This window comes from Myotis daubentonii, chromosome 16 (genome assembly GCF_963259705.1).
Source record: "Myotis daubentonii chromosome 16, mMyoDau2.1, whole genome shotgun sequence".
Classification (NCBI taxonomy): domain Eukaryota; kingdom Metazoa; phylum Chordata; class Mammalia; order Chiroptera; family Vespertilionidae; genus Myotis; species Myotis daubentonii.
Window position 1 is genome coordinate 15059828 of NC_081855.1, and position 26975 is coordinate 15086802.

General features: G+C 38.3%; 1 protein-coding gene across 1 annotated transcript; it reads left to right on the top strand.

Moving 5' to 3' along the window:
• The first annotated feature begins 34 nt into the window (after nt 1-34).
• Nucleotides 35-26377, top strand: LOC132218014 (myosin-4). The gene is made up of 40 exons (XM_059668625.1): nt 35-52; nt 260-308; nt 2923-3170; nt 3257-3400; nt 3769-3925; nt 4661-4688; nt 4792-4909; nt 5323-5415; nt 5569-5632; nt 5753-5851; nt 5967-6070; nt 7792-7930; nt 8492-8610; nt 8711-8860; nt 9929-10099; nt 12096-12405; nt 13763-13833; nt 14400-14487; nt 14572-14689; nt 15004-15127; nt 15222-15358; nt 15488-15743; nt 16318-16560; nt 16846-17022; nt 17245-17390; nt 17657-17747; nt 17828-18217; nt 18681-18807; nt 19502-19620; nt 19732-19928; nt 21198-21381; nt 21469-21634; nt 21738-21862; nt 22130-22438; nt 23037-23240; nt 24551-24676; nt 24764-24934; nt 25015-25119; nt 25222-25317; nt 26106-26377. Exons 3-40 carry the CDS (start codon nt 2967-2969, stop codon nt 26256-26258), a joined length of 5823 nt encoding a protein of 1940 aa, XP_059524608.1. The 5' UTR covers nt 35-52; nt 260-308; nt 2923-2966; the 3' UTR covers nt 26259-26377.
• The last annotated feature ends 598 nt before the right edge of the window (nt 26378-26975 follow it).

The window sequence follows — 26975 nt, forward strand, 5'->3', positions numbered from 1 at the left end:
TAAAAGTGGAACCAAGGTGCCTCTGTCCTGTCCCTCCTCAAAATTCCTTAAGGTATGTATACATGGAAGAGAACTTGCCAGTTTTACATTGCTGGTAATTATTCACTTAAGGGAGGTTGTTGTTTCCAAAATTTTCCAAATTTTAACTTTTCTTTGCAACATTCCTTAAGATGACTTTGTGCAAATAATTACTAGTGTTTTGTGATTAAATGAAAACAAAAATAAAAGAATTCCCATTCTCTTGTATTTCTTTCAACAGCAGTTGTCTGCTTTGAGCCTGCCACCTTCTTCATCTGGTAACACGAGAGGTAAGCGTAATCTATTACTACACTCTGAAGAACAAAGGGATATCTGTATTGCTGGTCTTAAAGAGCTAACATTTTATATCTTAGTTTAGTAATGGGAAAAGGATACAAGGAGCAGCTTCTCTTTAAAAATGGCATCTCATAAAATTTTAACTGTTCAGACCATTTAACCACATAAAATGTAATGACTCTTGTCTTTTACATGTGTTAGAACTTCAGAAAGAATACAATGATCACATGTAACATTTCATGTGTGCTACTACTGCAACTTAAACAGTAAGACCATATCAGAGAGATGGAATGGTCATATCAACCAACAATGGGTTGATCTGAAAGACAAAATTTCTAGGTGCCAGTCCAGGTTTTTCACTGACTCCAGTTGCCCGGCCAAGCCAGTTGGCATTTATGTATCGTTAAATAAGGTGTTGCAGTGGAATTAGCACTAAGAAGTCCTAATGTGAACTTAGGAGAACGGGACTCATGTCTGGGCACTACCACTCTGTGTCACTGAATGACCCTTCCCCTTTCTGAGCCTTAGTTTCCTTACCAGTAAAATGAGGAGGCTGGGGGACTGTTAAGGTCCTTCTGGCTCTTGCCATCTATGATCTGTCAGTGGTTTTCCGGGGTCTCCTCCCATAGAACCAAACACATTTATTTAATGGACCTCCCCCAACTCTATGCATTGGGACCTGTACTTTTTGTATTATGTTAGGAATATGCATAATGATGCAAACCTACCACGCATTTAATAATTATTTTTTTAAGTTTATATTTAAATACACAGCTATGTTCATTTATAAAAGAATAGAAAACACTGCTTTGTGTAGGAGTGTTGTTTGTTGAACTTGAGGCAATTACTACCGTGCAGGTGAATTCAAGGACTTGTTGCAACAAGCCTGAGGATCTTGGGGGCTTGTAAGCCACAAACTTGGAAATGACTGATTTTGACACGAGATGGGAATGGGAATGTCCTTTCTGTGTTTTGTGGATACACTGTATATGGTCATCTCTACATGGTAGTTAATTCAAAATTGCCTGATGCAAAAACAAATCTATAAACAAAAAAATAATGTAACAGAATAACATTTCTCCTCTTAAGAAAAAAAAACAAAACCCCTAACACTGTTCCAATATCTGTCCCCTGAAAATGTCTAAATTTCACTGTGTCTTCAAGAGACTTTTATAAGTACGAACTACACTGATTTCAGAGATACAGTATGGAGCAAAGTTGACATTTAACAGTGCAAGTTGAGAGGAAGTTTTGATCAAGACTCCTTCTGGAAAGCTTATAAAAGGTTGACATTGTTGTCATTGACAATCAAGGCACTGCTTTCCACAAACCACCCTCTTCTACTCCATACAGGCCACCTTCTTTAGCTCATCCTGTCCTTGCCATCAGGGCAAGAGGACTTATTTTCTCACAATTAGTCTGTCAGTGGGAAAAATTTAAGTTTATTTTGGCTTGAAACTTTATACTGAATATTTCAGAAGAGATGTTTGGGGGATTGGTATTTTTAAAATAAGAGGAGGGGGAAGAGAGAAATTGAAAGAGACCTAAAACAATAAGAATCAGATAAAAAGGATCTGTATGCTAAAGTTCAGCTAAAAACAAAGAGAAGTATAGACTAAAAGTATACGATCACTACAAAAATTTTATTAAAACTTCAGATGCTTTTCTCCAACAACTTTTTAAAGTCATCTTTTGTTTAGACACTATTTCTGACTTCTGCACAATTTAAGAACTAATAAAAGATAACTTTGACTTAGGGTAAAATCATTGGTTGGATTTTCAGTTTTATTTTACTTACTTTCCCCTTTAATTATCTAATACTTGTCAGTTAACTAGGACTTTTGTTGATTAGATGCTTTCAACCTAGAAAATGTCCTCAAAGAACAGATGTACATCTAACTTTAATATCTTTTTACACGCAGTTTATACATCCAACTTTAATCATTAGAGGCAGGAAGAAAATTTGTTTAAATAATTGAGTGTTTTTAAGTTAGTTCATTTAGATTGTAAAGCCATTGTTCACAGTTATTTTCCATTACTTTGTATCATCACAATGTCAAAAATGGGGGTGTGTGGAAAAAAGGGAAGAAAAGAAAAGCATAAAGAGAAAAAGTTCTGAACACACTTGGGGCATTACAAATGTTGCTGATTGAAACATCAATTCCCCTCCACATTTCTCAATTGATACAAAAGATAAAATGGAGGCTAAAAAGCTACCAGTATGAGACTTTCAAATCAATGATCTAATCTTTCAGAACCTTTACAGAGGACACAAGAGTGATCCTTAAAAGCAGGGTGAGGCCCTAGCTGTTCTGACTCAGTGGATAGAGTATCAGCATGTGGACTGAAGGGTCCCTGGTTTGACTCCTGTCAAGGACACATGCCCGGGTTGTGGGCTCAATCCCCAGTAGGAGGCATGCAGGAGACAGCTGATCAATGATTCTCATCACTGATGTTTCTATCTCTCTCTCTGAAATTTAAAAAAAAAAAAAAAGCAGGGGTGAGGAAACAGGCATGGCCATGAAGCCCATTAACCACAGGTGAGAGCATCAGGACAATGCCCACCCACACCCTGGGTCCTTGTACAACTGGGTTTCTTCCCTCCAGGTACACCTGGTCCTGTGCTGTGTTGCCCTCAATAACCCGCAGCCATGAGTTCCGACTCTGAGATGGCAGTTTTCGGGGCGGCTGCTCCTTACCTCCGAAAACCTGAAAAGGAGCGAATTGAAGCCCAGAACAAGCCCTTTGATGCCAAGAATTCTGTCTTTGTGGTGGATCCTAAGGAGTCCTATGTGAAAGCAACAGTGCAGAGCAGGGAAGCAGGGAAGGTGACGGTCAAGACTGAAGGAGGAACTGTGAGTTAAAAAAAAGGAGGGAACGGCATAAATGATCTTTTTCTCCTACTTAGTTGATACACATTGGCTCCTTCTTTTCTTAACAGACTGTCACAGTGAAGGACGATCAAGTCTTCTCTATGAACCCTCCCAAATATGACAAAATCGAGGACATGGCCATGATGACTCACCTGCACGAGCCCGCTGTGCTGTACAACCTCAAAGAGCGCTATGCAGCCTGGATGATCTACGTGAGCGCCCCTTGACATTACTTTTCAATAACTCTATGAACTGTATTAGCTAAGACAAATTAAAGACTTCAGACTTGGCTACCGCAATTTTATCTTAAGAGTAATCATTTGGTTGGTGTTGTAAATTCTGATGTATTTGAAAGTGAACATGTGGAAAGCCTTCTACTTAAAACTGAATTAGTTGGAAAACTGAAGCATTTTGTGAAGCAGTGGACCTTAGAGGGAGGCAGCAAATGGATGAAACCATTAAGCATTATGAGAACTTAAGGCTCAGGTCCCTTAAATGCACTACTTAGGTCCCTCTCTCCATGTTTCCAAGGCAGTTAATGAGGTGACTACTGACTGAGCTACCTTATCATTTCCCACAGACCTACTCGGGCCTCTTCTGTGTCACTGTCAACCCCTACAAGTGGCTGCCAGTGTATAACCCCGAGGTGGTGTCTGCCTACCGAGGCAAAAAGCGCCAGGAGGCCCCTCCTCACATCTTCTCCATCTCTGACAACGCCTATCAGAACATGCTGACTGGTGAGCCAGCCCATAATTACAATTTCTATAACCACTTATAAATTATTTGTATACTGATAACACAGAAGACAAAGGACCAGTACTTTGAAAATAACATGTTCAGCACACACATGATAATAGCACTAATAAAATAAGGGTAATATATTTAGATAAAATGTACCAGTTCCAAAAATATAAGGAATTTTGCTTAGATTTCTATGCTAAAATCCAAATTAATCAATGCAAATTCCAGCTCAAAATTAACTAAATTTAGGCATCAACTATGCATTTTAATTATTTCATCTCTTCTAAAGAGTAAACGTTGAAATTTCATACTGAGAAGTTATCACAGTTACTAATTAATATCATGACAGGATTCTGAACTATGAACCAGGTGACTGATGGGATTGAAAATGTCTAAATCTAAGGCTGTAGAAGTAACTACTACAAGGATCAGAAGCTATTATTTACTCACCTGATACTGATTATTCACATAGCTATTATGGTGAAGTAATGCATTACATATTTTATCACATTAAATGAAATGGAAGTTTAACACACTAATTAGCACAACTTTGGATACTTATTTTTTAAAAGTATTTGCGAAAATCGCAAAGCACCAATTGATATAGTTATTACTTTTGTGAAAATGGGGAGTTTTAGAAGACAGTTTGAGTTTTACAAGTACTGTATTAATCTATGTGCCAAGTGTTGTGGTTTTTAAAAACATCTTGGGTTTCGGTTTCTCTTTTGCAGATCGTGAGAACCAGTCCATCCTGATCACGTATGCATATTTCATGCTTTTATTTTCTCTTGAGTTCTGATCCTTGTAGTAGTTACTTCTACAGCCTTAGATTCTGACTTTTTCCTCTGTCTGGAATTGACAGCGGAGAATCTGGTGCAGGGAAGACTGTGAACACCAAGCGTGTCATCCAGTACTTCGCAACAATTGCAGTTACTGGAGAGAAGAAAAAAGAAGAGCCCGCTTCTGGTGGCAAACTGCAGGTGGGTATGACGTTCAATTGAGGATGGAAGAACCAAAAGACTTTTACAATGTGACCACGGTACTTCAGAATCATGGCAGCCAATTGCATGCAATGCCAGATTGGGAAAATAACTCGTGGAAGGACTTGTAAGAATGAAATATATTGACAGGTTCAATATGTAAAAGTTCTCACAACCATTTAATTAGGGGGGAAGGTGAGCCTGAGGATATGGAAACCAAGACCAGACCCTGAAGTGTTGCCCTCCCCACAATTTGTCCTCCTTCTCACTCATTTTAGAAAATCTTACCCAAAAGTTACAGGCTACTATAAAAGGGGAAAGAAGAATGGGGAAGATCAATGAGAAGTTACTTTAGCAGACTAAAACTCATCTTTTGTAGAGTTTCTCTATCTATCTTATTCAATTATCTTAAGGGGACCCTTGAAGATCAAATCATCAGTGCCAACCCCCTACTGGAAGCCTTTGGCAATGCCAAGACTGTGAGGAATGACAACTCCTCTCGTTTTGTAAGTTTCCTGGTCTTCCTTTTCATGTGAGAATTAGTACTGCCTCTCCTATACATCTGATAGCAATATCTTTTGCATCTATTTGTCCGTAGCTATAAAGAACTAGTGTCTGTCTTTTAATACGTACAATAAGTTCTCCTTTGCCTCTTTAAGGGTAAATTCATCAGGATCCATTTTGGTGCCACAGGCAAACTGGCTTCTGCAGATATTGAAACATGTAAGTTAATAAATATTAGTGATGGAGTATCTTTTTCTTTAAAGTACATATTAAAATCTTACTTTCATCTTTTTTCCACTGTGACCTTTTCTGTTAAATGTGCCTAATCTCACTTTCTAGATTTGCTTGAGAAGTCCCGAGTTACTTTCCAGCTAAAGGCTGAAAGAAGCTACCACATATTTTATCAAATTATGTCCAACAAGAAACCAGAGCTTATTGGTAAGAAATATCTTTGATTTCTACCAAGAAATAGTGACAGCCCATCTAAGAAGTCCCTCTGAAATATTTTTATAACCAAAGTAACTCTGTCTACATTTCTTTTCCATGTGTTCAGAAATGCTTTTGATCACCACCAATCCATATGACTTTGCCTTTGTTAGTCAAGGTGAAATCACAGTTCCTAGCATTGATGATCAGGAAGAGCTGATGGCCACAGATGTAAGTAATAGATACAAAGCAAGAAAAGCCAAACTCATTTTCCAGTGTACAACACTCTCCTCTGCTAGAGTAGACAGCATTAGCAGGAAGAATATAAATAGGCAATACTGCCTGCCAGGCTTTCCTTTCCCTGGAATAAAATTACAAGGTACTTCAATGCCCCTGCCCACCAACATGTATTAGAAACTTCAAATGTCTATAATAAATCTTAGGTCTTTGTCATTCCTTGGCTAATTGACTCATTTTTTTTTCTTATCAGTTATTTTTGGTTAATTTTTGTGCTCCAATAGTGATGTTTCTCTTCTATTTTATGGCAGACCCTGGACCCAAGAATCTGAGAAAGATGTCAGAAAGAAATGGGAAAATATTTTAAATTTTTTGTAACTAAATATGAAATCCCTACATTTCCTTTATAATCAGATGAAAACACAAAATCTTTTCTAAGTATACCTCTAAGGGCTAATATTATATGCCTCACCTCCCTATGCAGTATAAGAAGAAATGGATTATCTACCGCAATAATATTCTTTTTGAGACTCCATGAAGCCTTTATATTTATTTTTGGAACTACAGATTTTCTCTCCCTCCTCTTTTTTTTAAAGGATTATTACTCTGGCTTATTGTCTTTATACATATTTTATGTTTTCCTTTGAATTTCTGAATTATCAATCTTCTTTGATTATTAACTTTAATACCAATGGGAATATCCCAATATTCCCAAGATAGTACCTTAAAGTTCCTTGCAATTATAGTTTTATTTTAAAATGTTATTTTCAAGGAGTCTGTGAACTATGTGCCTTTATCAGCTTTTTCTCTATAACATATTGTATATGTATGTCCAAATGTGATAGAGCTGAGAAAGATCCGCTAGTGTAGGAAGTTAAAAAAATGTGACAGTCTCGCTCCAGGACTTCTGTAGTGATGTCTAAATTCTGTAGATAGGTAGTCAGTAAGCTGGGGCCAGAAGGCAATAGTCTGAGGAAAGAGGAAACAGTGGTAAATAAACATTCTTTCCTCCCTGTGCCTGCCCCACTGAATAAAACTTTTCAAAGCGTGGCATGGGCAATTAAGAAGGGAATCAAAATCTGATAGAGAAAAAAAGACACAGATATATTTCAATAAAAGAAGAAATTTCTTTCCACAAACGTCTGTTCCCTACATGAACAAAGATCAGGTAAAGTTCACTGCCAGGTATCTCACGGTCAGCTGTGGCCTGATATCAGACAGGCATGTGGAAAAAAACTCAGGCCATTGCTGCTGTCCTCATATCCTCCTCCCAACTGCATCCTTCCTGCGCCTTAGGGTGGAAAGGCAGACTCTGAATATGTATCAGGTTAGGACAATGTAGGAGAAGGAGGAGCAAACACAGACTTGTGAGGCTGGAGAAAAGAGCAAGAAAAGCCCTGAGACAGTAAGAAGGATGCACAGCAAGGCCAGGATAATAATGCGGAGAAATGGGAAATGCACTGCCTCTGAGTCCTGACTGAGTGGGTATGGACAAGTCATTTAACACCTTTACTGTTCACATGACTCAATTGGAAGGCATACATACCTTTGGGTGTTGCTATATAGAACAAAATGGTGATGAATATGAGTGCCTTTTGAAAATGAAAAAGTGTTAGTCAAATATAAGACAGTGTGATGAGAAAAAAGTGGGAGGAGTATCCTAAGTCTGCCATAGTGATAATTGTGAGGTGAATTAAATTCAACTCTTTTCTCAGAGTGCCGTGGACATCCTGGGTTTCAGTGCTGATGAAAAGGTGGCCATTTACAAGCTCACAGGAGCTGTGATGCATTATGGGAACATGAAGTTCAAGCAAAAGCAAAGGGAAGAGCAAGCTGAGCCAGATGGCACTGAAGGTAGCACTCCCTGTTGATACCTTTCGAATGACAGAACTGACATCATCAGCTCCTCAGAGACGTAGACCTTATTTTCATTTTCTTTGACTTACCTGGTGATGGGAAAAAGTATTTGGGGGAAGAAATGACATACTACCTGGTGTTTTACATGCTGAGCAGTTTGTGGAGATGTGATTTCTGCCCATTCCATTCTTCATTGACTTATTGCCAGGTAGTATTTGCTATTTGATTAAAATATTTATTTCAGTAAAAAAATACAGATCTAAAGTTTGCTGTCACTACAGCCCTAAGTTAGAGTTTCTCAAATTGCTTTTATCATGGCCCACTTTAGGTATGTTTTAAATATCACACAGAGCATCAATTATCCAAGTTCCAAATTATCATCTCCAAAAAAAGTGACTAAAATTAGCATGAAATGTGGCAATTTTGAAGCTATATCAGCAAATGAGTGTTCTGCTACATTACTCTTCAAGCAAAAATATTTTTCCTGTGTCACTGTCATTCACAACTTCAGTTGTATAAGCCTTGATTGGTTTCACCATCCTCACCTTGTTCATGCAGTTGCTGACAAGGCAGCCTACCTCCAGAGTCTGAACTCTGCTGACCTGCTCAAAGCCCTCTGCTACCCCAGGGTCAAGGTTGGCAACGAGTATGTCACCAAAGGCCAGACTGTACAGCAGGTAAACATGACTTAAACCTCCAGATTCATTTGAGCTATAGGAGACTTAAGGGTCCATCATTATTTTCAAATAAAAAACTAAATTATCTTTGTTCTTAAAGGTGTACAACTCAGTGGGTGCTCTGGCCAAGTCCGTCTACGAGAAGATGTTCCTGTGGATGGTCACCCGCATCAACCAGCAGCTGGACACCAAGCAGCCCAGGCAGTACTTCATTGGGGTATTGGACATCGCTGGCTTTGAGATCTTCGATGTGAGTAATGAATTTATAGAAAATTAGCAAATGCAAATCCCCGGTCATTTAAAGCATAGAGCATTAACAAACAAGTTGGGGAGATTGGTGGACTGGGTGAAGAAGGTAAAGGGATTAAGAAAAAAGAACACTCATAGACACAGATAACAGCATGGTGATTAAATGAGGGGAATGACTTGAGGGGAGAGACAGAAGAGGGTATAGGGGCTATATGATAATTGAAGGAGACTTGTCTAAAGGCGATGAGCATACAATATAACATATAAATGATTTATTATAGAATTGTACACCTGAAACCTATATAATTTTAGTAACCAGTGTCACCCCAATAAATTCAATAATTATTTTAAAAAGAAATGCATGATGAGGGTTTTCAGGAGGTAAGCCAAAAATTGTGGGTTGGGTGGCTAGATTATGAAATACTTTCTTATATTAAAGATTTAAAAATTCATATGATAAAAAAGAAAAAAACATGTGCTCTGCTACACATTGTTGAGTAAACATCAGTCAGGTGGTCAAGCAAAGTTGATTCTGTCATTCAAGTCTATTATATCTTGCCTTTCTACCTACTTTTTCTATAAATTATTGAAAGGGATATTAAAATCTTCACCTATCAAAAAAAAGTACAAAATGGAATTTGTACTAAAGAAGGGTCTTTGGAGAGATGTGACAACTAGTAAATAGGTATAAATAGAAAAGAAAGTTTTAGTCTTTTAAGTCTAGAAGTCTCAAAATTGGTCCATGAATGGTTAAAGTACTCAACATCAATCCCAGATCCATGTAGATGAGCATAAAAACACTTTCTTAAAATGAGGATATTTAAAAGATGTCTTCATTTAGCAGCATTTTGCCTGATATGCATGATTTCAAGCAGCTACTTGAGAATCAAAATACTGAGGAGTCAATTCTCTTTTGTTTAGAATTATGTCATATGTTAAGAAAACAATCCAAACCTTTGTAATTTAATAAATCATATGCCTTAAATTCAGAAGGAAATATTAGTAGCTGCTTTATAGATTACAAATACTTAAGTTATGAGTAATTTCCTATATCTATTGTTTCCTATAGTACAACAGCCTGGAGCAGCTGTGCATCAATTTCACCAACGAGAAACTGCAACAGTTTTTCAACCACCACATGTTCGTGCTGGAGCAGGAGGAGTACAAGAAGGAAGGCATCGAGTGGGAGTTCATTGACTTCGGGATGGACCTGGCTGCCTGCATTGAGCTCATTGAGAAGGTTTGTATGACTTTTCAAGCCTTTAGAACATGACGAAAAAATAGTCCACATTCCTATATTTGAAACCACAATCCCAGTTTTCAAAGAACAAGCAGTAGCATTTTATGGTATATTTGTGCACTCTAATCAGTTGTAAGGTGTGTCACAAGTGATGTTATTAATGAACAAAGTAATTTGTAGAAAATGATTACAACACACACATGTACACGGTCACATTTAACCCACTTAATCACTTCATTTTCCCTCACTGTCATTCCTATATGACCTTTTTTTGAAATTTCTTTATTGATTAAGTTATTACATATGTGTCCTTATCCCCACATTACCCCATCCACCCCCCCCCCTCATGCTCTCACCCCCCTGGTGTCTGTGTCCGTTGGTTAGGCCTATATGCTTGCATATAAGTCCTTTGGTTGATCTCTCCCCCTTACCCCCACCCTCCCCTACCTTCCCTCGGAGGTTTGACGGTCTGATCGATGCTTCTCTGTCTCTGGATCTGTTTTTGTTTATCAGTTTATGTTGTTCATTATATTCCATAAATGAGTAAGATCATGTGATATTTATCTTTCTCTGACTGGCTTATTTCACTTAGCATAATGCTCTCCAGTTCCATCAATCCTGTTGCAAATGGTAAGGACTCCTTTTTTACCGCAGCGTAGTATTCCATTGTGTAGATATACCACAGTTTTTAATCCACTATACTGATGATCTTATGCATATGGAAGAAAAGAATGAAATTACAGCTAGTCTTCTGAGTATTGTAATTCCCTCTAGTGAACCCAGGATGGTGTATTGTGCATGTGTAATTCTTCATGTGCAGGGTATGTCAAGATGTCTTAAAGGTTGGAAAGTTAACTCTTCAATTGTTGCAGTCATTAAGACTATGATGACTACTGAGTAAGTTGATGATGACTAATAAATAAGCCTTTCTATAGCCTTATCTGGAAATGAGCCCTAAATTCCCCATTATCAAGGGGTAGAGGAATAGTTATATCAGTTATGAAGATGTTAAAACTCATCAAGCAATCACAAAACACTTTCAAAACTAGAGTGGGAACTCATCATGTACCTACTGATAACAATAAGGCATATTGTTATGTATGAACCCTATTCTAATCAGTGGGAAGAGTAAATGCTATTGCCATGTAGGAAAACTTCAAATACTAATGTCAAAATTCATAAATATATGAGAGATGAGAGCATAAAAGCAGACTAAGTCTGCCCAATTTGGGGAAAAGTATTTTACTTTGGTGACACAATATCTCTACTATTCATCAAAACTATATAGTCCTCAGAAAAGGCATTTGTTTTTCTGTAGTATTTCAGTTTCTGGAATACCCAAAATAGTTTTTGGGAGACAATTTGTGACTAAAGCAAAATCATCAATATTGAATGTTAAATCAGGCTTTCATATCAAATCTGCCACTGAAAAGAGTCAATCTGCTTACACAGCAAAACCGTATTAGTATCACTTAACTCCACAGTTGTGGGGAACATAGCTTAGAGTACAAATAGTTTTAATGATACACATGAGATGCACTTTTCTCCTGGGAATGGATCATTTCTAGTCATTATCCATAATTTCTCTTCTCTTCATATTTTCATCATGTCTATATTTGAGGTGAAGGAAGTTCACTGTCAGTAGAGAAGAAAGTATTTAGATATGTACATTTATGGAAGAAAGAATTCAGTTTTGAAATGGCAGTTTCAGAATTTAATTTTATACTCTGAACATGAAACTTATAAAGCGGCACCTGTGGGCTTTAAAAAAAATGGAATCTTTCTAGCAAACAAATTTCCCATGTGTCCTTGGTACATGATTATTTCAGATTTCAGTAGTAGAGAAGGCAATTAGTATCATGCCTATTTAATTTCTTATCATTCCAAGTCTACTTTTGGAACATTATATTTTCAGGTTTTCATCAAGCACATAAATTATTGGAGCATATTTTTTTCTGAGGGACTCATCACTACTATACCTTTTTTCTACTCTTAGCCTATGGGTATCTTCTCCATCCTGGAAGAGGAGTGCATGTTCCCCAAGGCCACAGACGCCTCCTTCAAGAACAAGCTGTATGAGCAGCATCTTGGAAAGTCCAACAACTTCCAGAAGCCCAAGGTCGTCAAAGGCAAGGTTGAGGCCCACTTCTCGCTGGTGCACTACGCGGGCACCGTGGACTACAACATTGCCGGCTGGCTTGACAAGAACAAGGACCCCTTGAACGAGACGGTGCTTGGCCTGTACCAGAAGTCTGGATTGAAGACTCTGTCTCTCCTCTTCTCTGGGGCTCCAACTGCTGAAGCAGGTCATTTTTTTTAATTGAATTTATTAAGGTGGCATTGGTTAATAAAATTATATAGGTTTTAGGTACACAATTCTCTAACACATCACCTGTATATTGTATTGTGTCTCTTTCCATCACCATTTATCCTCCCTTTACTCTCTCTACTATCTCTTCCAACCCCCTTCCCTCTGGAAGTCACCATACTGTTGTCTGTGTCTATGAGTTTGGGGGTTTTCTGCTTGATCCCTTCACCTTTTTTATCCAGCGCCCCTCCCCTCCCCCCGACATTTGTCAGTCTGTTCTCCGAATCTATGTCTCTTTCTATTTTGTTAGTTTATTGTTTTCATTAGATTCCACATATAAGTGGGATCATTTGGTGCTTGTCTTTCTCTGATTGGATTATTTCACTTAGCATAATACTCTCCAGGTCCACCCATACTATCACAGAAGGTGAGATTTCCATTTTTTTTTAAATACAGCTTAGTATTCCATTGTGTAAACACACCACAACTTTTTTATCCACTTATCTACTGATGGGCATTTTAATATTATAAATATGCTTCTAGAGGCACAAATAAGAAATACACTATTTATCAGAGATTAATTATAGCAAAAGCTAACATGAAAATACTGGCCAATATGATCTAATGAAATTAAGGATATTTAATAATTGTGGTAGGGTCTTACAGTCATAGACCAGAACTAAAATTAACACTACGGATCATTTAGTCTATGGCTTTCTTTCAACAAGAAAATAGAGACTCAGAGAAGTTAAGTGACAGCTCAGAATCATACATCTCATTTCTATCATTTTAATAGTACTGATTCCTTCAAGGATCCATCTAAGCTGAAGAGGAAATTCTTGTCAGGGCACTAGTGCTTAAGAAATTAAAGTTCTGCTCTTTTCAGTCACTTAAGACCAGATATACAAGTACGCATAGGAAAGCACAGGCTAACAGAAAATAGGACTTCCCTGCAGGTTAGCAGAGGCTCACCTACTTAGGACCAAGCATGCAACCTGCCTGTTTTCTGGGGGATGTGTGCCCTAAGGAGGCCTTACCACTCTGTCTCCCTGGCCACTCCTCTAGGAGATAGACTTTGCTTCTTTGCATTAAAGAAATCCCATCCCTTCCCCAAATCTACCCTTTCTAGATAGTTCTTTTCATGCTGTCATTTTCCTGAATACTCATAATGCAAGCCAATGCTTATATTTTCCAAATCTAGAGTTGAAGGAGGAGAGATAGGAAAAGAATAGGAATAATACAAATGAATGAGTGCAAATTTAAATTACAAAGGGAATTTTGACTGTTCTAATGTCTATGGAGAGTACTCACAAGGCTGTTGCAAATCACTGTAATTTCTCTATTTTATTTTTCAGACAGTGGTGGTGGAAAGAAAGGTGCCAAAAAGAAGGGTTCTTCTTTCCAGACAGTGTCAGCTCTTTTTAGGGTACAGTATATTTCTGAATTCCAAATGATGACTTTTGTAAAGAAATTAAATGGTTATCACTTAAAATTTTTTAAAGAAATCTATGGTGAAACAAAAAAGTAGTGATGTCCTAAAAATAATCTGAAAAATGTCTCAGTTAAAATTTAACAAGAGGACCCAGACTGTGTCTGTTCACATCAAACCTTATAATAAATTAACTACATGCTTTTTAAGTCCCAAATCTAAAGGATCTGGCATTAAGCAAATTTCACATGAAATCGAACCCTTTCTTAAAAACAACCACTGTATTCAGTTACATCTATTTCATATGACCAAAGTCTCAATATAAATTTTCTCTGATTGGCAGTGCTTGAGAAAAATAAAATGAAATTGACTGGTTTTGTGTAATCCATAATTTTCTATCTATGCACCATGTATATTATTTCTCTTTGTTATCATGATTTGTTCTTCATTGAGATAGCTCATTAAAACATGAAATAAGAACTCATTAATTACAGATCATTGATAGGGACTCTTATGTAAATGCCACTAGAAATTACCCTAAAACTTTTCATATGGTTTTATAGGAGAATTTAAATAAGCTGATGACCAACTTGAAGAGCACTCACCCCCACTTTGTACGCTGTCTCATTCCCAATGAAACTAAAACTCCTGGTAAGATATTTCTGATATCCAAATAAGACTCCGGTGTGACTTTTCATTAGACTTTTAATCACACAAAACATATCTTTCTTTTAGGGGCCATGGAGCATGAACTTGTCCTGCACCAGCTGAGGTGTAATGGTGTGCTGGAAGGCATCCGCATCTGTAGGAAGGGATTCCCAAGCAGAATCATTTATGCAGACTTCAAACAAAGGTTTGTGTCATTATTTATCACTTTCAATGTGCTAGTCTGTATCAAAATTGCCACGTATTTAAAACATTTTTTCACTCTTCCTTGAATACTAAAATGTGATTATTTGAAAGGTGACCATGAAGAACGAAGTCTTGGTTTATATGATCATAAGTTTTTCATCATCTTTTTGCAAGTTTCAAATAAAGCACTGTTTATCTGAATGCAATCTTTTCCTCCAAATATCAATAATTTTGTCAATGACAGCTACCAAGAGTTCTACCTTTTTTATTTCAGTAAAGATAAGCCATATTTTAATATTCTTTTTATTCTGACAGATACAAGATTCTAAATGCAAGTGCTATCCCAGAGGGTCAGTTCATTGACAGCAAGAAGGCTTCTGAGAAACTTCTAGGTTCTATTGACATTGACCACACCCAGTACAAATTCGGTCATACCAAGGTACCACCAACGCAAATGTCTATCTATCATAACGTCATTTCCTTTGGATTTTCTCATGAATGAAAATAACATATTCCATTTGCTCTTGGGCAAGGTTTTCTTTAAAGCTGGCCTGTTGGGAACTCTAGAGGAGATGCGAGATGATAAGCTAGCTCAACTCATCACACGCACTCAAGCCATGTGCAGAGGGTTCCTGATGAGAGTGGAGTTCAAGAAGATGATGGAGAGGAGGTGAGGGATCAAGCGCAAGTACCCCTTCTCCACATTTTAATAGTTGAATCTAATGAAGTCATTACTTTTGTTGAGGAATGGACACATTCCACATTCTTTTTGATTTGCATCTTTTTTTCTTTCCTACAGAGAGGCCATCTTCTGCATCCAGTACAACGTCCGCGCCTTCATGAATGTGAAGCACTGGCCCTGGATGAAGCTGTACTTCAAGATCAAGCCCCTCCTCAAGAGTGCGGAGACCGAGAAGGAGATGGCCAACATGAAGGAAGAATTTGAGAAAACCAAAGATGATCTGGTTAAATCAGAGGCAAAAAGGAAAGAACTTGAAGAGAAAATGGTTGCTCTGATGCAAGAGAAAAACGAACTACAACTCCAGGTTCAGTCTGTGAGTATTGTACATTGCACAGTTCAGCCACATCTTATCCAATCACTAGCTGACATGATATGAGAACTTTTTTTTAATTTAAGGTTTATAAATAAATGGTTTCCACTGAAACATTTAGTGTGATTGTTTACCTTTCGAAAATACCAAGACTAAGACCTAAAGAAGCAATAGATGCAAAGTCCCAAATTATGTTGCATATGTACATATGTGCATTCAATAGATGCAAAGTCACAAATTATGCTGCATATGTTCATATGTGATCATCAGTGAGAAAACTCATAAAAATATCCTAGGCAATTTCCTTTCTTTATAGAACCTTCTCTTAGATTAGAATGTTTTTTCATTACTGACCTTTCATGGATAACTATTTGGAGGAAATCTGTTATCATATTTAATCATAATAATTTGAAATTACTAACATTCTGTCCTCCTGATTTTTTAGAATTGTCAAGTTAGTTGGCATATATGTGTTGACTGAAATGGTTGAGTCACTGAAGTTTCCACCTTTTAATAAATTAGTATGTGTTTGCAAATATAGCTTAGACAAATAAAAATAACTCATTTCCCCCTTCAGGAAGCTGAAGGCTTGGCTGATGCAGAGGAAAGATGTGACCAGCTGATCAAAACCAAAATCCAGCTTGAAGCCAAAATCAAAGAGGTGACTGAGAGAGCTGAGGATGAGGAAGAAATGAATGCTGAGCTGACGGCCAAGAAGAGGAAACTGGAGGACGAATGTTCAGAACTGAAGAAAGACATTGATGACCTTGAGCTGACACTGGCCAAGGTTGAAAAGGAGAAACATGCCACAGAGAACAAGGTACAAATCATGATCCATTTTAGAGTATTTGCAGGGGTTAGCTTACCAAAATATTTTAATTGAAATTTTATCTTTAAATTATTGAATTTGATAAGGAAATACAGTCATAATTATGCCAACTACTTAGACTTTATCTTTATCTCCCATTATTTTTCAGCTACATAGGCCTGGGTTAGTTTGTAGTTTCCCTTTTCCATCAGGCTGACATGTCCTAAGAGAGTACCATGTTTTTCATCAAGACTGCAGGATGTCATTAACATTCCTGTAAATTTTTCAAATTTAAAGGTGAAAAACCTCACAGAAGAGATGGCAGGCCTGGACGAAACCATAGCTAAGCTGACCAAGGAGAAGAAGGCCCTCCAAGAGGCCCACCAGCAGACGCTGGATGACCTGCAGGCAGAGGAGGACAAAGTCAACACCCTGACCAAAGCTAAAACCAAGCTAGAGCAGCAAGTGGATGATGTAAGTGTGGAAAACCCAGTGTTTTCCCTTAAGATGAAATAAAGAATGTAACACATAACCATAAATGATGCTCATAAACTTTTAAGTACTGATTTGGGAATAGTAACTAAAGTTCAGGCTATTTGGTGTATCTTTTAAAATTCCCCTGTGTATCTTTGAAGGCTAGTAGCATAGGGTTCAGTACTTAAAAACTAAAATAAATAAAACCCACTAAAAATTTAGCTTGAAGGGTCTCTGGAACAAGAAAAGAAACTTCGCATGGACTTAGAAAGAGCCAAGAGAAAACTAGAGGGTGACCTAAAATTGGCCCAAGAATCCACAATGGATGTAGAAAATGACAAACAACAACTTGATGAGAAAATAAAAAAGTGAGTATGAAATAATTCAATTGTAACCTTCTAATTGTCAGTTCAGATGAAATATATGCTTTAACGATCTCTAAAATAGTACTTCATGGCATATGGAAAAAAAGACATATTTCATTTTTTATTTAATGAAAATAGTAGATGCATGACATGTAAAACATGTACTACTCACTTCCTCAACACCAGCATTATACAGACATTCAATTATACACACACAAGAAGACTGGTAGGAGAATTGACTGTGAGCTAATGTGATACTCTTATAATAGGAAAGAGTTTGAAATGAGCAATCTGCAAAGCAAGATTGAAGATGAACAGGCCCTTGGGATGCAGCTGCAGAAGAAGATCAAGGAGTTACAGGTAAGTCATAAATTCCACCTTTTCTAGGCATTACAGGAATCAAAGCTGCCATGAATTCACATTAATGTTGTTATTCCCAGGCCCGCACTGAGGAGCTGGAGGAGGAAATTGAGGCAGAGCGGGCCTCTAGGGCCAAAGCAGAGAAGCAGCGCTCTGACCTCTCCCGGGAACTGGAGGAGATCAGCGAGCGGCTGGAGGAAGCTGGTGGGGCAACTACAGCCCAGGTTGAGATGAACAAGAAGCGGGAGGCTGAGTTCCAGAAAATGCGCAGGGACCTGGAGGAGGCCACCCTGCAGCACGAAGCCACGGCGGCTGCCCTGAGGAAGAAGCACGCGGACAGTGTGGCTGAACTTGGGGAGCAGATAGACAACCTGCAGAGGGTCAAGCAGAAGCTGGAGAAGGAGAAGAGTGAGATGAAGATGGAGATCGATGACCTCGCTAGTAACATGGAGACTATCTCCAAAGCTAAGGTTTTTATTAATTTGTTGAACTCATCTTTATTTGCAACAATTCAAAATGATCAAGTTTATATATGACAATCTAATCTAACTGTACACACTTCATTACCTCAAGTATTAAAATTATTCCTATTAGGTATCACTACAATGAATTGAATCGTTTCATTTATATGAACAAATCACTTTAAACTTTATGAAAGAATGCAATTTAAAAAAACTTATCTGAAAACCATATTCTATGTTATACAGAATCTAAATGATGCTGTGTTTTCTAATCATTTCCAATATCATTTTCATAATCATTTACTTATTCATTCAGGCAAAATTATGTGCCTCTTCATGCAAGGCACCATGCAGGGCACCAGGCAGAAAGTAAATAAAACTCAGCCCCCTTCCACAAGTACTTACAGATCTCCAAATACCAGACTTACAAATAGAAATATATCATCTTACTGCTTTGTACTTCCAACCACAGATAAACTTTGAGAAAATGTGCCGCACACTAGAGGACCAGCTTAGTGAAGTGAAAACAAAGGAAGAGGAGCAACAACGCTTAATAAATGAACTGTCAGCCCAGAGGGCACGTCTACATACAGAATCAGGTCAGTAAATAAATATGACCATCCTGTGGAGTGGTGAAGAATGAAAGGCCAGCTTCAACCACTGTATACCTATCAAATACAAATCATGTCCACCCACTTACCATTGACTTGTTATTCTTTCATCTTTTCATTGTGAGGTGGTAAACAATTATTTATTAGTTATAACTAGAAGAAAATTAAGCTCTTTGGGCTGGGAATCTTTTGTTGCCTCTGAACTACTCAAAAACCCCTAAATCCTAAGATATAAAAGAAAGCTCACACATTTTTGAAAGAGCAAGAAATAAGCTTCTCAACAGCATCAAACCTCGAGTTATTCTTTCCATCAGCTCTATCTCTATATATAAAAGGCTAATATGCAAAGTGTCCCCTCGGGTGTTCAACCATGAGACTGGGAGTTCAATCGCTCACTATGACATGTGCTGACCATCAGGGGGCAGCACAGAACATGGCTGGTGGCCAGTGGCAGCAGCTGCTGCGGGGCACTGAGGGAGCGAGGGAAGGAAGCAGGGAGGCCAGGAGGTGGGGAACCTGATTGGCCCTGATTGCCAACCAGGTCTAGGGACCCTATTCATGCACAAATTTCATGCACTGGGCCTCTAGTATGAAATAAGAGAGTTCTAATGTTATTTCATTCTTTAAATTATTTTTCACTTAGACAAAATAACTAAATCACTCATGTTTTGTGATTTCACAGGTGAGTTTGCACGACAGCTAGATGAGAAAGATGCTCTGGTTTCTCAGCTATCCCGAGGCAAACAAGCATTTACACAACAGATTGAGGAATTAAAGAGACAGCTAGAAGAGGAGTCTAAGGTGAGAATTCTCCAAATGATTCTTTCAATCCCTTGAACTTTGCACTATGGAACTTTACATAGAGAATATCAATGATCAGAACATAAACTTATAAACTTTTTGGTGGTTCAGGCCAAGAATGCTCTGGCCCACGCCCTGCAGTCCTCCCGTCACGACTGTGATCTGCTGCGGGAACAATATGAGGAGGAGCAGGAAGCCAAGGCTGAGCTGCAGAGGGCAATGTCCAAGGCCAACAGTGAGGTTGCCCAGTGGAGGAACAAATACGAGACGGACGCCATCCAGCGCACGGAAGAGCTGGAGGAGGCCAAGTAAGGGCTCTTAGGGTGGGGGGGTGGGGGGTGGGGAGGCAGTGGAAAGAAACAAAATTTAAAAAACAGCAAAGGAAAATATAAAAGAAAGAGAATATTCAGGGCATAGAGATAGGTAAAAGATTTCAATCTATTTTATTGCAGAATGAGGGGTTCTACCATATTCTCCTCCTTACAGCTCCGTGCATATCCATTGGAAAATGGGCCAAGACCAGAGCCCTCTCCCCATTCTGGCCTATTACAAAAGCATCTTAATTTCTTTCCACCAAAATGAATAATTATCAGTATACCCTTCTGAATTAAGTAGATTTAATTTTTTGTTAATATAAGACAAAACAGAGACATTGAGACTACCTGTTGCAGTTACTTTGTTATGAATATTATAATTAACACTAATCAATTTATCTCTCCCTGGCATTAAAATTTCAGAATAAGACTATCATACTCTTTCATCACTTAACTAACAACCAGTATCGATGAGTTTATTCACTAATAACACACATTAGTTGTGGAATAAAACTCATGGGAGTTACACATGGGAAGAAAATAACCATTATATTCCTAGTGAAGGCAGCTTCCCTAAATATGATTTATATCAGTATTTGTTAGAACTAGATAGAATGAGAGGGCTTGGCAAGCATTTGCAGGGGAGTATTCTAGATTAAGAGTGTGGGTTGGGAGAGCAGTAAGATTGGAGGATATTTGTGGAGTGTAATAATGGAATAATATTCATTTTCTGGGCTATAAAAAGCCAGAAAGTTACTAATTGTGTGACATTAAACAAGTCTCTTTGGGCTAGGTTCTTCATTTGTGAAGAGGAGCACAGATGAAAATGTAAAAGGATCTTATTCAATACTAACATTCTTTGATGATATGACTTCTGTTCATGGTTGTCACTTGTTTCCAACCTCTGCCTCACATCCTCCCATTGCTCAACCAGCTAAAGTGCTTAATCTCAATCTCTCTCTCTCTCCACCTCCTCCACCACACACACAAACACACACACACACACACTCACACACACACACACACACACAAATGGCCTCATAAATATGTCTGAAACCCCGAGATGAAGATAAGAATTCACTGGGGAAAACAGAATTCTAGAAGAGATAAAATGGATACTGAGGAGATATTTTAGAAAACCTTAATGATTTGTAGACATAGGAACAAAAATCATGGGAAAAATGTTTCTTAGTGAGCAGCTTTATCAAGTTGACTGCGGTAGCTTTGACGCTGCTGTGTCACTCACACTGACCTATTTCTCAGGAAGAAGCTGGCCCAGCGTCTGCAGGACGCCGAGGAGCACGTGGAAGCAGTAAATGCCAAGTGTGCCTCCCTTGAGAAGACCAAGCAGCGGCTCCAGAATGAAGTGGAGGACCTCATGCTTGATGTGGAGAGATCTAATGCTGCCTGCGCAGCCCTGGACAAGAAGCAGAGGAACTTTGACAAGGTGGCCCAGCCTGCTTAACCTTTATCAATGCTTACTTGGTCTTCCTTTCTCCTGACATTGGCTGATGATTTATTTACTGCTTTTCAGATCTTATCAGAATGGAAACAGAAGCAGGAGGAAACTCAGGCTGAACTTGAGGCCTCCCAGAAGGAGTCCCGTTCTCTAAGCACTGAGCTGTTCAAGATCAAGAATGCCTACGAGGAATCCATGGACCATCTTGAAACACTAAAGAGAGAGAATAAGAATTTACAACGTGAGTCTTTATAATCATTCTATTTCAAAAATGGTAGGGAGTTATTTCTTCCCAATTTTTCATTTTTCTCAACTGAATTTGGTATTTTATTATTAAACTATAGAGGAGATTTCTGACCTGACTGAGCAAATTGCAGAGGGAGGAAAGCATATCCATGAATTGGAGAAAATTAAAAAACAAATAGATCAAGAGAAGAGTGAACTACAGGCTGCCCTAGAGGAAGCAGAGGTACATGTTTCATTTGCTCACCAATACATTATAAATAAGTTGGAAAATTAACAGCAATGGAGATCAATCATGTTTCAAACTTTTAGGGGATAACTCATATAATTCAGTAAGAAATACTGTACTGTACCTTGGGAATGCAGAACTAGTAGGCTAAATTAAGATGTATGAAAACTTGAGTTTTTAAAATGCCTTCTTGAAGAAATAATGCACACAAAAAAGCTCTTTGAACTTTACATTTAGGTAATCTAAATGTTGCTTTTTCAAAAGGCATCTCTTGAACATGAAGAAGGCAAAATCCTTCGCATCCAACTTGAGTTAAATCAGGTGAAATCTGAGATTGACCGGAAAATTGCTGAAAAAGATGAAGAAATTGATCAGCTAAAGAGGAACCATCTCAGAGTCGTGGAGTCCATGCAGAGCACCCTGGATGCTGAGATTAGGAGCAGAAATGATGCCCTGAGGATCAAGAAGAAAATGGAGGGCGACCTTAATGAAATGGAAATTCAGCTGAACCACGCCAACCGCCAGGCTGCTGAGGCCCTGAGGAACTACAGGAACACACAAGGAATACTGAAGGTACATCAGGATAAACACACATGGTGTCATTCAGTCTGGGTGTCATTGTGTAACTCAAATTTTAATATTGTATGAGGAGTATATGCCATAAACCATCCAAATAATATGATGATCAGTTGAAATTTTTATGTACACAGCTAAAAAATAGCTTAATTCTGGAAAGCCCAGGACAGAGTTCATTTTATCATCTGAAGAGAAGACAAAGTGGTGATAGGTGAAGAGACAGAGGAAGTGATGAGAGAGTATTAGTTACACACTACACATAAATCACTTCATTTATCTGGACCTCATTTGTTCAATATACATAAAATGATATAATTAGATTAGCTGGTATCTAAGAATACTTTGCTAATCCAAAATTTTGTAGCTTACACCACAGTACTTTTCTATGATTTGGGATAAAAATATAATATAATATCATATTCTTTTGAATAGAACTGCTATTGTAGGCTACAAAAAAATTGTCATTAAAGGCACTTGCAGAATTTTCCTATCTAATCATACTCTAAGTTACTAAAATCAATGTGTGTACATGACCCTAAATTGGTATTTGCTTTAATTGAAGCATGAGCAAGAGTCATTTTCTCTTTCTGTGTAGGACACTCAGCTACATTTGGATGATGCCATCAGAAGCCAAGATGACCTTAAAGAACAACTGGCCATGGTTGAGCGCAGAGCTAACCTGATGCAGGCTGAGATTGAAGAGCTAAGGGCATCCTTGGAACAGACTGAGAGGAGCAGAAGGGTGGCGGAGCAAGAGCTTGTGGACGCTAATGAGCGTGTGCAACTCTTGCACACCCAGGTGAGATTCAAGACTATGGATGAATAAATGCACTCCCTGAAGCTGAAGACAATTTGAGAGAATAAGCTTGTTCACAAAGTCAGGAGTAATCTTGGCAAGGTTTTGGAATTCTGAAAATGTAGATCAGTAAAAACATTCTGGGGCCTACCTGGTTCCCAAGTATACTTATGGGCTGGCATAATCATATCAATGGGAAATATTTTGAGTTCTACAAACATTAGAAAAAGAACACAGAAGACCCCTATTAATAACCATATATACAACATTGGTGGCCATACTGTCTCTTGCAATTCTAAATGGCAAAAAGATAAGCAAATAAAAAAGAAAAAAAATAAGCCCACGTAATATTTATGTATCATGTGTGCACATAAAGCTAACTTTATGTGATATTAAAAAAAGCTCTTAAGTTCAAACTCATGCAAGTAATCATTACTGCTATTCAGCATTTATATGGATTTCTTACACAATAGTGGTTTCTCCTCACAATAGCAAATAAGCAGCCATTGTAGTATGCATATATTGCCATAGAAAGATGGTCACAATATAGTAAGTAAAATAAGCTACTTAAAAGTAATATATATATGATCATCTTATTAAAAACATCCAGAAGGATAAACAAAAGTGTGATAAATGGGGAGTGTAATTATTCTTTGTCTCTTTTTTGCTAATTTGTATGTTCTATTATTTTTACATATATTATTATGCTGTGGCTCAGTGGTTGAGCATTGACCTATGAACCAAGAGGTCACAGTTCAATTTCTAGTCAGGGCACAAGCCCAGGATGCAGGCTCAATCCCCAGTGGGGGGCCTGCAGGAGGTAGCTGATCAATGATTCTCTCTCATCATTGATATTTCTATCTCTCTCCCTTTCCCTTCTTCTCTGAAATTAATAAAATCATTATTTTTTAAATTAAATTTTAATAGCCCTGGCTGAGCAGCTCAGTTGATTAGAGTGTTGTCCTGATACGCCAAGGTTGAGGGTTTGATCCCTAGTCAGGGCACATATAACAATCAACCAATGAATGCATGAATAAGTGGAACAACAAATTGATGTCTCTCCTTTCTCTCTCTCTAAAGTCAATAAATTTTTTAAAAATTAAACTTTACCTGGGAGAATTCAAGAGAATTTTTAATAACAGAATAATGAGTAGAAAGAACAGAAGGCATAAACTTACAATCAACTTTTGATTTGGTTTTTATTCTGAACACTTCGTTGGCCAATAATGTATGCCTATGTGCACTAATAAAACTGGTCATGTAAATATTTACAATTAAATATGCTTTTCTCCGTTCTTCTTAATTTAAAACAGAACACCAGCCTGATCAGCACCAAGAAGAAGCTGGAGACAGACATTTCCCAAATCCAGGGAGAGATGGAGGACATTGTCCAGGAAGCTCGCAACGCAGAAGAGAAGGCCAAGAAGGCCATCACTGACGTGAGCGAGATGAACTTTTGTTTTGCTGATACACACATGCTACTTGCCATTACCACGTTTCCTTATTTTCTTGATTTTACTAACCAGGCGGCCATGATGGCCGAGGAGCTGAAGAAGGAGCAGGACACCAGCACCCACCTGGAGCGGATGAAGAAGAACCTGGAGCAGACGGTGAAGGACCTGCAGCACCGTCTGGATGAGGCTGAGCAGCTGGCCCTGAAGGGCGGGAAGAAGCAGATCCAGAAGCTGGAGGCCAGGGTGGGTTCCCACCACTTCATTTCCAGCCTGTTCACGCAGCTCGTTACAGCCGATTGTTGAACACCTTTGTTCTTTTCCAGGTGAGGGAGCTTGAAAACGAGGTTGATAATGAACAGAAGCGCAATGTGGAGACAGTTAAAGGTCTTCGCAAACATGAGAGAAGAGTGAAGGAACTCACTTACCAGGTGACCAACTTCTCACTCTTTTCCAAATTTCATTTTCAAGAAAATAAAATTGAGTTCTTTTCAAATAATGACACTATCTATTTGCTATCTTTTTCATTTCAGACTGAGGAGGACCGCAAGAATGTTCTCAGGCTGCAGGACTTGGTGGACAAATTACAAACCAAAGTCAAAGCTTATAAGAGACAAGCTGAAGAGGCTGTGAGTATCTTCAGTGAGAGAGAAAGGTTCAGGAGCAAGTCCAGGTTTTGTGGAGCCTGACATTTACAGAATTTAAGCGGTGTTCTTTAAGGCAAAGAACATAAAATTGGGAATACAAAATTAGGTTTGAAAATGAGAATTTATTTAGAATGAGAAATTTGTATCACAAATTACTGGAGCCTTCGAGATTCGGGTTCGTTTCTTCTAAGACCTCTTTAACAATTTTCCAGACATGTTCACACAGAACTGCTTCTTGGTTACAACCCAATTCCTTCCCTGTCTATAACACTCCACAACTCCCATCTGGAAGTCCTATATTCCCAGCACTCATAGGGACCATGCAAATGAGGGCTCTGAAGTTTAAGTCTTATTTAACTTCATGATAAATCCTTCTCAGGACATTTCTTTTTCATTTGGATGCAGTTATCTTTCTTACCCTGTTAATTCAGAAACCTTCCTTAAGGCTTTCTGCACCCAATACTACCACTGTAGCTATTGTAAAAGTTTGTTTCACAGAAACAAGATTGATTCAGATTTCCACTATGTTGATCTCCCTGTGGTCACCACAGCATCTTAAGTTTGCCAGGAAGAGTTAAGTATGAAAGATGGAACAGGGAGGTTGTAAGCCCATGCGTTCATTGAGGCGAGTATGTGGGATCCTGTGGCTCTAATAGCAGAACCTTTTGTTTTCTCATTCATGAAGTGAATTCTGTAGCTGCTTCTAGTAATAAATAAGAATCGGAAATGTCAAATGTTCTTATACTCTCTAATGCATTTTTCCCCCTCAGGAGGAACAATCCAACGCTAATCTTGCTAAATTCCGCAAACTCCAGCACGAGCTGGAGGAGGCTGAAGAGCGGGCAGACATCGCCGAGTCCCAGGTCAACAAGCTGCGGGTGAAGAGCCGCGAGGTTCACACAAAAGTTATAAGTGAAGAATAATTCATTTTAATGCTGAAAGGTGACCAAAGAAATGCACAAAATGTGAAGTTCTTTGTCACTGTCACACACTGCTGTAATATCAGAGAAATAAAAGCTGCAGAGAATTTGCAATCTAAAAATACCTTTGTTTCTTAAGTACAATTTTAGAGTGCTACTAGAACTAATTCATTTATTCAACATTTGTTAAGCTCCTACTGGGTGCAATCAGAGATGGTGACAAAAATGAAGTGGCCAATGAATTAACTTTAATAGAAGGCAAATGAATACTCTGAGAGGATGTAAGGTGTTTAATGCACCCTCAATCCCATTCAACCAATTTTAATGTGTACCAAGTATGTGCGTGTATAGAAATGAGCAGCCAGGATATGACATCATCCCTTCCTTTGAGGAGCTCAAGCCAGGGGGAGAGACAGCAATTCAAACAGATTGCAATACAATGTATTTACTCTGATTGAAGTATAAAAACAGTGTGGCAATAAAATAGAGAGAACTGCTAACCTGGGAAATCCAGAAAAACTGTGAGCTAGCTCCTAAAAGGTGAGCAGATAAGTTATTAGGCGAAAGAGAAATGGATGTGGTCATTCGAAACAGAAAATGAGTGTGAGATTTCAGAGTAGTTTTAAATAGGCTCCATGAGCAAAGGGCATCAGATGAGGCCAGAGATGGAAGCTAAAATCTGGCTGTGAAGTTCATACCTGATTGCCTCATATGAAGTGC